Source organism: Dermochelys coriacea, chromosome 5 (assembly GCF_009764565.3).
Source record: "Dermochelys coriacea isolate rDerCor1 chromosome 5, rDerCor1.pri.v4, whole genome shotgun sequence".
NCBI lineage: Eukaryota > Metazoa > Chordata > Testudines > Dermochelyidae > Dermochelys > Dermochelys coriacea.
In genome coordinates, this window is record NC_050072.1 from 129,782,337 (window position 1) to 129,796,122 (window position 13,786).

The 13,786-nt window shown below is 42.9% G+C and overlaps 2 protein-coding genes across 3 annotated transcripts in view; one reads left to right on the plus strand and one right to left on the minus strand.

Moving 5' to 3' along the window:
- The window catches only part of IDUA (alpha-L-iduronidase), a 95,260-nt gene extending 89,811 nt beyond the window's left edge, over positions 1-5,449 (plus strand). Inside the window, exon 14 of the mRNA XM_043514248.1 lies at positions 5,136-5,449. Within this exon, the coding sequence (XP_043370183.1) occupies positions 5,136-5,212 (77 nt within the window). The 3' untranslated portion in view covers positions 5,213-5,449. The remainder of the gene's footprint in view (positions 1-5,135) is intronic.
- LOC119855591 (purpurin) overlaps positions 1-13,786 on the minus strand; it is a 47,096-nt gene that overhangs the window by 10,035 nt on the left and 23,275 nt on the right. Inside the window, exons 1-3 of one of the 2 annotated variants that reach the window (XM_043514260.1) lie at positions 5,363-5,414; positions 3,829-3,946; positions 1,327-1,463 (exon numbers count right to left, since the gene is read on the minus strand). In XM_043514260.1, the coding sequence (XP_043370195.1) occupies positions 1,327-1,463; positions 3,829-3,945 (254 nt within the window). In that variant the 5' untranslated portion in view covers position 3,946; positions 5,363-5,414. Of the gene's footprint in view, positions 1-1,326; positions 1,464-3,828; positions 3,947-5,362; positions 5,415-13,786 lie in introns of those variants that run through there. The other variant, XM_038401911.2, reaches the window with a different exon arrangement.

Consider the following 13,786-nt stretch of genomic DNA (forward strand, 5'->3'; position numbering starts at 1 on the left):
TGTCTGGTGTCTGAGCACAGGCGGGGAGAATTTGCTGCACTCTCCCTCTGGGATAGAAGTTCTCTGATCCTAATCCCTCCTCCCACAGCTGGATTTACACTGGGATGAAGTTGCACACTCAAAGCCTACTGAATACAAGGAGTGTAACTTCAGCCATGAAGCAGATACATTCATGGCAACAGATGATTTCCTGGTTTTCTTGGGAGGCTACCCAAAATCAACAACTCTGAATAGCCAAACGTGTTCCTTCCCACATGCATTACGTAGTACTTGTCTACTGAACTTCACCTGGTCTTTTTCTCAAACGGCCTGGAGTGCGGCCCATTCTTCTCTCTTTACAAACCTAAGGTTTGTTTGAGTGAGTTTTACCACTTCAGTGCACCCATCTTCCATATTGTTAGCTAATGTTGAACAGCACTGGAGCTAGTATTTATCTATGGAAGGTCTTGGGGGGGGTTCTTTCTACACTGAGAAAGCTGTTTATTTCTACTCAGTTTAGTCTCTCAACCAAGCCATAATCCCTTACAGTAGCCATGGGTGACGGGCAAAAATCTTAGATTTGTTTCCATCTGTGCTTTCTATCCAATGCCCGCCCATATTATATGAGGGCTTTTGAGTCTTCCACAGAAGATGAACCAATGTCAGGTGGAAAAATCCACTAACATAAAACCCACTTGGCCCCTTCAACCACCAAATCTTTCAGGGAAATCTAACCAATTAGAAGCAGTTTGCCTTTCCAAAAGCTACATTGGTTTATTTGACATTACCCTCACTGGACTGCTTTGCCACTCTACATTTAATGATTTTCTTAGCCATACTTTTCTGTAAAGAAGCTATGCCTGAGGTATAATTCCTAGGACCTCCATTTGAATAAACAGGTTGAATAAACAAGGTTGAACGCTGTCAAACCTTGAATATAGTAATTGTTTTTAGGTTTTTTTGTTAATAGCACAGCTCTTTTGTTCTTTAGCTTCCTTAAAACTCAGAAACTCCATCTGGGCCTATTGACTTATTACCATTATTGAAGACATAGCTTTTCAAGTCCTGGGCGTCTGAACACAGACTGTCAGATACATGGTGATTGTGTGACGGCACAAAAGAGACCAGGTTGGCTTTGAATTCATCATCACTGGTGGCCTAAATAGAAAATAAAGCCAGGACCCTAGAAGCAGAAGATTTGACGTTTTAAGATACTGAGCTTTATTAGGTTTTCCTTCTTGAACAAGGTAACCGGATTATGTCATGTGCCTCAGTTACGTTCTCAGTCACAAGGCAGACTAGTGCATTTGATCAGGCGCGCGAGTGGCGTGTTCGCCAAGCACTTACCCAAAGAGCTTCACTCTGCCTTTGGAAGATGCAATCATTGTGCCATCCTCCTCAATGGTGTATTCAGCAGAGATGTTATCCTGAAGGAAGAGGCCTTCTGGGTCCTTCTTTGCTAGGGCATACCATTTCCCTGAATACTGAAATGAAAGGAAAATATCCCAATTAATGAAGATCAGGCATCTGTAACCACCCATACTGCAGCAAGCTGGTGGCCAGAAAGCTTGTAGGTAGGTGCTATAAAAACCAGGGAAAGGCCTGTGTGTGCATTTGTTAGGTGCTTGGAAGAATGTTTCTGCTGTTCATTTTCACCTTTGACCTTGTGACAGGAGCTAGTATCGCTGGATGCTGAAGGCCCAGTCATCTACAGTGCAGGTAGCAGCAGCATAAGCTTCCCTACATTGCCCTGCTTACATGTCTCATCCATATCCCAGACAAACCATGACTGTAAATCAAACAGTAGCACATCTTCTGTTCCCTTTCAGTCCTTGGCTTCTTTGCAACAAGTGACCCAGTTAGAGTAAATTGCATGAGGGTTTTAGGAGCCACTTTGCCAGTCATAATTTGGTGGGAACTTCCATCTCTTTTGACAGTTTCACTAAATAACCATTAGATTGTGACATGTGTCACTACTGAAAGGGACTGAATTTGATACTTTGCTGGAAGCCCTCACCCTTGTTAAAGTTCCTATGCAGAGAGGCAAAAAACATTAAGCTTACTCATTAGAAACTGAGGAAAGGAGGCCAGTTTGGTAGTGATGTGCATACATTTGATTGAGAAAGAAGAAAATGCCCAAGAAAAGCATCCCTGAAGACCTAGCACAGTATGTGTTGAAAAGGAAAGGGTATCGACAGAAACTACTCCAGCAGGGTCAGACCCACAAAGAGTTAGCCACAGGATTAACAGGAGTAATGCACAAAGCTGAACACAAACAGAAGGCAAACATCTGCCTACACTGTAACATCTTGCACCCCTGCTCTGGCACTCATGAAAACTGGGATATTTATGGGGGATTTGTGTCTGTAAAAGGAAAGTATGGAGTTAAGAGGCCAGGTGATCTAGGAAGTCACATGCCTGTTAGAGACTGAAATGGAGCCTGTAACTCAGGAACAGATACATCAGGGGGATGCTCAGCCTTTAGTCAGAGCACGGATTCTCCCCAAGCCCTCCAGAGCTGATGCATATGGACCCATATGAGTATTTGCATTGCCTCTCACAGTCCAACCCAAGGTGGGGGTCTAGCAGTGAAATGGGGAAGGAACAATTCTTGGTCAGCCTTACTTGACCCTTCTGTGGGCCATCAAAGACCCCTTCTGGAAGAGGTTCTACCTAGGAGGGCTGCAAAGTGGTTTTGGCATGGAGGGAAGGGTGGATTAGCTGGGTTGTTTGATCCTGCCTTAATCCTTCGCTGTCCTAGGGAGCCAAAATGTCATCAGTTCAGATTAGTGACTGAAACGGAGTGCCATACAAACTGGAGCAGAACAGGAACGTTATGATCAAACGTAATAGTCTACAGTATGGGGTATTTCTGTGACCCCGGTGATTGTAGTGTCTCAGCACCTGCAATTGTATTCGTTCTCTCACCACTCCTAGGAGGTAGATTGGGTGTGGGATCGGGGGAGCCAGCACCAGGCTTGGAAGGAAGGTCCCAGCAGTTCTCGCCCCCATGGCAGCCCCTCAAAGTCCTGCTCTCACCTCTGCCTTCCTTCCTGTTCTGTGACCCCTGCTATTATCCCCATTTTACAGATGGGAAAATGAGGCACAGAAGCCCAAGGTCACATAGGAAGTCTGTGGCAGAGCAGGGAATTGCATCCTCCACCTCCAAAGTCCCAGTCTGGTGCCCTGGCCACGTCCAAACCCAGAGTCTGTTCATTTCTGTCCCAATGGCTATTATCTAGAGGTGGTCCTATTTGCTACCATAATTCAACCAGAATCTCAGACCCTCTCTTGAGCAGCTGATTGATGTCTGATGTCAATGCGGCTACTCTAAGGCCCAATTTATCTCCCTTTGATTCGCTGTGCGGCAGCTCCAGCTCCCAAGGGCCACTCCTGAGTGAGGATTTGCAGCTCACTAGCATACTCTAGATTCCAAGGATGCAAGTCTGCCATACCGCTGACGTAGGGGAAATGACTGTCCTGTGTATTTAGAGTCAGGATGAGCCATTAATGGCAGCACATTAGGAGTCGGGGCTTTTGGACTTCCAGCATTTGAGCAGATGTTACTAGGTCAAACAAGTTTCCTTATGTGAGAAAATTAACCTTCATATTGGATTTTTTGGGCTGAAGGTCTTGCTGAGCAGAAGGCAATGGGGGATTAATCTGGTGAGTTAAGAGCAAACTATGGAAACAGTGTTGGAGAGAATATATTTTACCTTTAAACCAAAGAGGTTAATTTCCAAGCTCAAGTTTCATTGAATTAGTACATTATGCAAATTAAAGAAGTGATGTAAATTGTGCAGCTTCTACTGCCACACTGTGCACAGCAGATGAAGCTGTGATAATTACCCTCTTTGGATCGAAGTTGTCTTTCACAGAGAAAGAATCCACTGTACAGCTTTGAGCCAGGCAGTGTTCAGTACGAGAGAGGAGTGTTGCCAGGAAGACATACTGTGTATATTTCATTCTGGAAGACAAAAGCAAACATGAAGAGTTTCATACGGATGCAGATTCACAAATCTGAAGAAGGTTTTCGATCGAAGGCCAAAAAATAATCCAAATAGCATCTGAAATATACCAACTTCTGCTGGAGCATAGCCAATGGTCCTGTTTAAATGTAAACAATTGTGTGGTTTATACCTTTGTGTGATTAATGGTACTACCCACCACATTCTTGTCAATTGCATTTGGGGTGGGGATGAGGACAACAATCAATCTCATTTTTATCAGCAAATCTTGAGTTTTCTACCTGCATTAAGATATTCACTAAGATGGAAACAACCGTAGTTATTAAATGTAAGGTCACGTTTAAAGTAAAATGCCTGCTTCTGCATGAAACAATTGGGATAGCTAGTGCTATAAATACCGATTACAGGCTTCACATTTTTAAAGTTGTTTCCTTTCATGTTACTCTAAGTACAGTATTGAATAAATCCTTCTTTAAGAAACCTGGCCAAGTTAAAATGCCTAATACAAGTCTGATTAGCACATCACAGCACCTACAATAATTTTTGGTTTGCTAAATTAGTATTTTGCTTGCCACAAATACTGGCATTTATGGCAGCTCTGTTTTATTGTTATGCATCTAGCTGGAAAATGGATAGAGTTATTCACATTTTCTGTTTTTCCATTAATATTTTGTTTTGATGAAAGCGTTCCAGTGAGCTCTAGTGAAACCTCATTTTTCATAATTAAATTGTTTTTAAATATTTACGAGCATTGATCCCTGTGACATCTCTGTGTCCAGCAGGGTTATTACCTTTCACATGAGACTTCTCACAACCTAACCAAATGTTTTCTAATGGCTTATTAAAACATGAAATGAATTTAACTTTTAATACTAATCCCTCTTATAGTCTCACCATCTCACATCTGAGAGGCAATATTCAGATGTTGGATTACTGACCTGCCTTTAGAATATTACCACAATTTTGCCGAGTAATCCCCAGCTGCAGTAACTGCTTAGCATATCCGAACTCATCCACACACTCACATTAAACTTAAATGCTTACAGGGGAAAAAATTCTTTTGTGATTATCCTTTTATTATGATTAATTATTAATTATTATTATTTATTATTATTACCACAACTTTTTGCAGGATATCCAACAGCGAGTCATTTAGATCTTTGAAACTTTATAATCTTATCCCTACAGAGCCTGAGCTACCATCCAGATGGTCCCAAAGACATGCTCAGTTAACTATTTTCCAACTCAAGTTACACCTAGACTAACATATCAGCAAATGCTACTTGCAGTTTTCTGAGGAATATTTCACATAAGATGCCATAAATATTTCACATAAGTACAGTAGGCTGAAACGCGTGGCAGTAGAAGCTGTTTCCTGAGATGCTAACCTGCTTCTTTATTGAAAGACCACCTACCTGTTGGGATATTGTAGCTACAGCCCTTCGAGCTTACTCCAAGTCAGTCCGTTTCTCAGTGGTCAGCTGGAGAGTGTTGTGTGAACTGCCCTCTGGCTGCCTTTAAATAATGAATCTGCAAAGTCACTAATTGGTTATTTTCGCTGGTGTGCCTGAATAAGACCCTTAATCTTGGATAAGCTATTATGTAAAAACCAAGTGTAATCCTTATAGTGGTGTGTCTGCCTGCTTCACTAATACAAACACAGCTTTTCTATAATGGAAAAAGAAGGCCAGAGAGCTAATAGGTCCGGTGAAGCAAGAGTAAGGACACCTCTGTCACATTCCACTCTGCTTGCCTCTTTAACATGGGGGAAAACATGGACAGTTAGTTATGCATCTAGCTGGAAAATGGATAGAAACTCATGAATCAGCAGACATGCGAATATGCATATGAACTGGGTTCAAGTCACTCACTCACCTGGGGTGAATATAATATCATTAATTTTTCCAATAGATGTGATGTGTCATCGGCTAAGATCCAAAACAATGAGTATAAAAATGAGGCCTTTGTCTCAGGAGGATCTCCCCCAATTTTCCTCCACACGGAAACACCCCAAACACACGCTATTCCCAGGTTGTTGCACCAAGACCCCAGTGCATTTGCAATGGAGCCAATTTCACCTCTCTTTTCTCCTCACTTGGTGTCCCTATTAAAACCTTTCACCTGTTGGTGCTTCACAGCAACTCAAAGTAAGAAGACGCTTGACAAAAAGGTTGTGTCTGCCTCAGCCTTAGTCTCTCCTGTACCCTCTTCAATTCCCACCTGCGTATCATGGGGGGACCTACTGCTTCCCCTAGGTGGCTGCTGATTTCAGGTGGAGGATGTTACACCCTTTAATGGGTCAGCGCTGATGTGGGCCTCTCCACATTTTCATGGGCTGCTGCAGAGATGAGCTTTTCAGGGGGTTGGAGCTGTGGGGGAGGGAGCTTTGGCTTTAATAATTTGTTAGGGGCACCTAGAGCAATGGACAGGCGCCCCTTTATATACTGAAGTAAAGAGAACAAGCCTGTGGATCCTCCCTAGCTGTACATTGCAACTAGGGATGTCTGGCCTCAAGGTCTATCCCCAGTACTGCACAATTATGCGGGGGGTACAACTGCAGCCGTTGCTCCTTCGAGCACAAAGGTTGCTCTCTTCTCGCACCTTCCCTGCTGCAGCCACCGCAAAGGCGCCAGGGAAGACTTTGGTGCAGCCTTCTCAGCCAGCGGAGCCACCAACTACAGAGACGAGGGCACAGAATACATCCTAAGCCACGATTCAGTCAGCTGCATGTGGAGGCATTCTGCTGTGCCTTACTGCGGGCCAACCCATCCAGAGCTCTCCTTGGAGGAAAGGCAAGTGCCTCTGCAGTCTTTGCCCTCTATTTCCACACAGCTCTGCATGCACTAGTAACAAGTCGCGTGGGAGAGATGGTGGCACTTAAACACTGGCCCAGGTTAGAGAGTTTGGGGCAGTACAACGGCTCCCAGAGTTCCACAAAGGCCAGCGGGAGGAATGCCTTCTTCAACCTCTTAGCTACAGTCCTGCCTCCCCTCTACACCCTTCAGTGGGGCTTTTGCCCCTGGGGCACCACAAAGCAGTAGCCCCTGGAGCCAGGGTGCATAGATAGTAATTGTGCTCAGCTGCTGTGTAAAATTCCTGTGCCTGCAACACCACCTCCATTTGCATCGAAGCAGAGACCAGGCATACGCTGCCCCTTCACTGGGGCATGGTTTCAGCGCCTCCCACAGCGAGCACCCCCGATCCCACCTTATCGGGACCTTAAAAGCTCCACTTTAATTCGAGCACTGTTCTAAATCTGTGCCTGTTTTCTAGAAAGAGACCAAATGGTTGTTCGCGGAGCTAATCCTTCAGCCATTACATTTAGGGTCACTGTGAGTACCAGTCTTAGAGATCAGCAGTGACCCTGGAGAGACCACATACAGCTACTTCTTCCACACAAGACAGATAGTGTCACAATAACAAGCTCCGTTAATTCAGGCACAAGGCATTATCTAAGACACCATGAACAAATCCCTGCTCCCAGGAATTTGGTCAGCTTCTGGGGATGTGAAACATTTATATGTTGTGGAAAGGAAATGTTTAGTCAATAAGTGCCCATATATATATATATAGTGGTAACATTAGGCTTCTTTTAAAAAGGCTTTTAATCAATTGGAGCAGTTAACTCTTCTTTGCAACACAAAGGTATTATGTAACCAGAATGTTACTTAGCCGAAAAAGGACGGTCACCTGAAACAAATGCACAACCTAATAATTATGTTTTCTTCTAATAAAAATAAAGTGGCTATTTAAGGACAAGTGAGGTCTGAGGTATTTTCTGTAAATTATAAGCCTTTGTAAAAAACGTACCACTTAGGCTGTGGTTTTCAATTGAACCGATTAGCGTAGGACCCTTCCAGACACTGGTGACACGTGAAGCTATACTTATGTGACATGTAATCCCATTGGGTTTATAGATATGCTACTAATAGCTAATTACAACACAAGCTTTTGGTCTGTTGCAGTAACATCTGTCACTGTACTGTGTACAGGTTGCAGCCAGGACATGTGTTCTGTTGGCATATTGTCTTCCAACCACATCAAGGTAGTTCAGAAAAAGAAAGGAATCCAGAAAAGTGTCAAGATAAACGTTTCTAACTCACCAATGCACCGACAACTGCTGCCCAGTTTAATCTTGAATAGGATCAGTACAAAAGAGCCCTGGCAAAAGTATTATCTGCAAAAGGAGCTGAATGAAGGACGTGACTGCAGAACCAGAGCATGTGGGGCCGGGGGAGACGGGGCTAAAGTAGACCCGCCCCCCGCCCGCATATGCCTTTATCAGAACAAGTGATAGATAAACTGCTCTAGGATTTACTGGGATTGTTCTGCGTGCTCAGATTTAGCAACATGTGCTAGGTCAGCAGTGGAGGGCACAGTACGGGGGTCCCTAAATTGTCTCCTCTGCCAGGCACTGACCCCCCCCCGCCAATCTCCACCCCCACCCTACCCCCAGGCGAGCCATCAGGTTTGTTCACACGGGTATGTGTGAGCAACTAAATATAGAAGCATTGTGACTTGCCCTTGACAAATATTGTGGCGGTTATTGTACATTGGGATGAGAGGATTTCCTGCCTCAGCTTTAGTTTAGCTAGATCTAATTCATATTCTTAAAGAGATTGGAATAAAGGCTGCAGTTAAAACACCAGGCCTGGGCATCAGAAGACCTGGGGGGAATCTATGCTAAGGCCTAACCCATTGGAACTATGTTCCACTCCCTGCACAAAACTTATGGTGCTCACCCAGTGTGAAGAGCTTGGTGATCATGGGATGAGGAGTGTTAAATATTTTGCTCATAGCTCACTTACTCAGTTTTCCCAGTGAAAGAAGTGATGTAATTAACACAGACAGTAAGTTATTAGAAAGTTTTTCACATTTGGTTTGTGCATAGGCTTCGTGGACTTGTTAGGCCTTCAGATTAAGTGTCTAGTTCACTGCCCTGGCACTCAGAGGAGACATTTAAAACATTAAAATTTTAATTATGTGAACTGAAATACTTCTCCGTCCCCAATAAATGAAGATAGTTCTTGCAAAGTGACCTGAGTGATAGTGCTGAGGCTAAATCCTGGTGGTTGCCCGAAGACCAGATATGGCTTGAATAGAGGCAGTAACAGTTTCTTAGCTCTAACCTACCAAGATGTCCTTGTGCAGAGACAGTGTCTCTATCTAACCCATTCAACAAAACGGGCAACAAAAATGATTGGGAATGGAGGGGGGGGGCTGAGCTAGGATGACCAGATGAAACGGAAAAAATATCGGGATACATGGGGGAAGCAAAAAAAAAGTGGCCGGAGTGAGTTGCCGAAGCAAAAAAACAAACAAACCCACAACAAAAACAACAAAAAACCCATCTGAGCGGCTAAAGCCGCAATATCGGGACAAATGGTGCCCTGACCATGCATCAGTCGGGACCCGGGACAAAGTACTAAGAATCGAGAGTCCAGCGGAGGGTAACAAAAATGACTAGGGGGCTGGAGCACATGATTTATGAGGAGAGGCTGCGGGAACTGGGATTGTTTAGTCTGTGGAAGAGAAGAATGAGGGGGGATTTGATAGCCTCCTTCAACAACGTGAAAGGGGATTCCAAAGAGGATGGATCTAGACTGTTCTCAGTGGTAGCAGATGACAGAACAAGGAGTAATGGTCTGAAGTTGCAGTGGGGGAGGTTTAGGTTGGATATTAGGCAGAACTTTTTCACTAGGAGGGTCGTGAAGCACTGGAATGGGTTCCCTAGGGAGGCGGTGAAATCTCCTTCCTTAGAAGTTTTTAAGGTCAAGCTTGACAAAGCCCTGGCTGGGATGATTTAGTTGAGGATTGGTTCTGCTTTGAGCAGGGGGTTGGACCAGATGACCTCCTGAGGTCCTTTCCAACCTTGATATTCTCTCATTCAGCTACGGCTTTTCTGCCATGACTACTAATTAGCATGATGCAGTCGATGTCTGGTGACCAGGCCCTAGACTTCAACCACCAATTCACTTTCCTCTTTGCCATATAACAGCTAAAGCATGGCTGCCCTGCCCTAGACTTGAAGCAGTGACATAAATGGTTCCACAGCCCTAACCTTTCCTCTATACTACCTTGTCCCTTCTCAGTTACGTTTTAATTAAATTACGTTTTAATGAGCTAAATTTAATATATTAATTTGCAATTAAATATAGCCTTTATACTAAATTTGGTAATGTTTGCTAACCTAGCATATCTACAGACATTAAAGCAATTATATTACATTATCATGTTAGAACTGGTGAATGATACATTTCATATTTACGAGAGGATTAAATATTTATGTGTGTCAAGCTCTATTTGTATGGAAACTTGGAATTAAACACAAATATTCTAAAACAGGGGTTCTGTTACTTAAATAAAACTAATTTAAAAGTGCTCAGTACATAAGAAAAGTTTATCAAAACATGTTTTGCATTTTGTTCTTTAAAAACAGTATCTGTAGTTAGTGACTCAAAGTTTCTGGTCATGATTGTGGGACTGTTGGATCGCATCCTCTCACACCTAGTTTCATTCATAGCTCGGACCAGAACAACAACATTTCCTGATTTTTAGCTCCCAAGCAGTTTCTTCACTTTCAGTGATCTGAACATTGAACTGATTGAGTTGAATGAACTAAAATGAAGAAAATATTCCCTATACACCTGCAAAAGAGGCTACTGTTGTCAAAAACCTGGTTTAGCACTTCAGTTATTTCTAGTATATGCTGTTTTACCAATGACATGCAGCAGTTCAGTGGTTTGATTTTCTTTAAAAATGCAGACGCAAACATGTACTGCTTAAAATCATTTAAACGAAAATGAACCAAAAATTAGATTATACTAAGTTTATGCCTTAACAGATTATCAATTTTAAATTTAATTTTAAACAGGTTTATTAAAAAGAAAAATATATTTAATTTAAAGTAAAAAAATAAACTTTTTTTGTTATTGACCCTGTTCTGAGACATAAAATGAAGTCTCCCAAGACTTTTTGCAGATGATTTCCACCCGAGTCCTTCCAATCCCTTTAATTGTGGAAATAAAAAATGATCAAAAGAAACATAAAATTCCTTCATATATCTTATACTATATATATGATATTTACATAAGAAAATGACCAACACCAGTCACTGTATCACTTTAATCAACTCTACAATTCCAAATAGGAATTGTCAGTCTTCAGAAGTTCCAGATCTTCCAGAACCCACCACAAATTCCACCATCTTGTTCATTTACGGTCTGTCTACAGTGCAACTAAAAAGTCATGGCTGGCCCATGGTGGCTGACTCGGGCTCATGGGGCTGGGGCTAAGGGTGTGTTTAATAAAGTGTAGATATTTAGTCTCAGGCTGGAGTCCAGAATCTAGGACCCTGTGAGGTTGTAGGGTCCCAGCAGTTGGGCTGCCGCCCAACTCCAAATATCTACACCAAAATTAAACCATCTTTTAACCTGAGCTCTGCGAGCCTGAGTTAGCTGGTGTGGGCCAGCCACGAGTGTCTAACAGCCTTGCAGACATAGCTTCAGAGTCTATGGTAGTCAAGGGATGGCTGTCCTCTGCTGGTCTGCTCCAATCCAGAGACATCTCCCTAGCGCTAATGGTCTGATCAGTGCTTACTGCAGACTCAGCTCTGCTGCTGTTGGTCAGGTCCTCTCCTGCACACTTGCTCTGCAGAGGGCACAGAAAATCCAGGGAAAAAACACTGAGCAAAATAAGATTATTTGAGTCCCTCTTCCTTAGGAAAGAACTCTTGGTCTCCAGAACAGAGCTCTTCTCCTCACCTCCTGTTGAGCTTGAGTTTCATCACCAGGCCAATGTCCACTACAGGAGAACACACTCAGCCACTCCAAAGTATGTCCTGCATAATTCTTATGGCCCTTCGTGAGTAGAGGAATCAAAATATTTTGTCATTTACACACATACATTTCAACAAAAGGAACCAAACTCAGGAGGTTGAAGTATAGGTAAGCATTGCACCATAATTCATGTAGATTTAGCTGGACAAAGTCTCTGTGAGTCTTCTGACCCTAGGGTTAAATTACTAAATTTTTAATATGCAGAAAATATAGAATTTAGCACTTCCAGTTTACTGAGAACAGATTAAAACAATTGTCAGATACTGTCTTGAAGGAGAAATTGATGGCGATATTTCTAAAAAAATAGAGACCACACTGCCATGGCAATTATCATTAAATTCTGGGTATGCTACCTATAACTTGATTTATTCACACAAATACCGCTCCTGGAATAGGGGTGGACAATCAGCATGCAAAAAGTTCTTTCGTTCAGGTATTTTTTTAAAATGACCTCCAGAAATGGAGGCAATGATTACGTGAGAATCTCATTTTAAGCCTTGGGATGCACAGTGCTGCGTACTCTGGTAAAACAGATCAGAGTATTAAATTCCCTGCATTTACCACATGGAGCCCTCAAAATGTATTATGCATGGGCAAAGAGAGCCTGAGCCCTTGTATCCGAGGCCTGGTGTGAGGCCTGAGGTGTGAAGTTTGCTCACAGAACCTGGCAAGAATAGGGATGGTATTGCAAAAAACACACATTCCTGAGAAGTGCTGGGCACAGGACTCTCGCGTAACTCATTCCAGTAAAGTGATACAGAGCACACAAATATCAACACGGTACAAAGACATTCCTCAGAGATAACAGGGACACTGGTTTCTCTTCAAGATAAGGTCAGGATGACAGTATGATGCATAAAGATGTTTTGATCGAACCAACATGTATCAATGTATAAAATGGAGTCTCAGAGGGACTATCTCTGGCCAGCCTTGGGAGTAGTGGAAAGTCCGACCACTGACTGAGCTGCATGCATTGTCACGGGCGTAGATGTGCTAGTGTAATTGTAACATTGATCCAGGGCGCTAGGACCATGCTGCCTCAGCAATAAACCTGGCTTGGCACCTTTGCTACTGACGGGTGTTGTGGTCTCATTGGGTGGTTCAATCGAGGTCTGTTGTGCCAATTATGTGTGCAGAGGTGGGACCAGCAGACAGAGAGAACACATACACAGCCAACGTCCTACGACAGGCCTTATGTTCAATGTTCTTGAGGTTTTATTTATATACTTGTAAGGTTAGTTGTTTTTCTGTTCATGGAACATTAGAATTAGTCAACGTCTGTACCAGAATAAATCCAGAGGTATTTAAATTACTGTGACGCATTTTCTAAAAGTTAGGAATGTCTGGAATATATGATGGTATCAATACATGGTCTACTTTAACTGCTTCCTCTGAGCTATTCCAGCATGATTTATATAGCTCCTTGGCCTCAAGGTGCTTTAGAAAATGGTATTTTTAGCAGCTTGTGCAGTTAGGGATAAGCCAGGGTGCACATGCATGCCCTGAGGTTGTATTTAAAGAACTAAAACTATGTCGGAGACACACACTGCCAGAGGCAAAGGAATTCCACATGCACTTGCAGCAGCTAAATGCTTTGTGCCAGACATCTTATGCTGATAAATGTTGATGAACTACACTTCAAGCTGCCATAGAAGGCAGAAGCAGATAAGTAGGAGGCCGGGTCAGTCTCAGTACCTTCCAATCATAGAGCAGTTTTGAACAGGTTTGACTGTTTACTGAGTCACACAGTCAGAGAGCATGCTGAAATTCCAGTTCATTGAATGCATTTCAGGGGCTCACTAAATAGCTTAGCTTTTGATGCGTATCTGTAAAGAAAGATTAGATGTGCTTCCTGGATACCCTATAAAGACCTTTTTTCTTGTGCTGCATTTTTTTTTGCCTTAACCTCAGACATGTGGTTGTCACTCTTTCCATGTCTGAGATATGGTTAGCAACCTTTCTAAACTTCAATGAAGAGGTGGAAAGGTTTGGTCTCTTTTA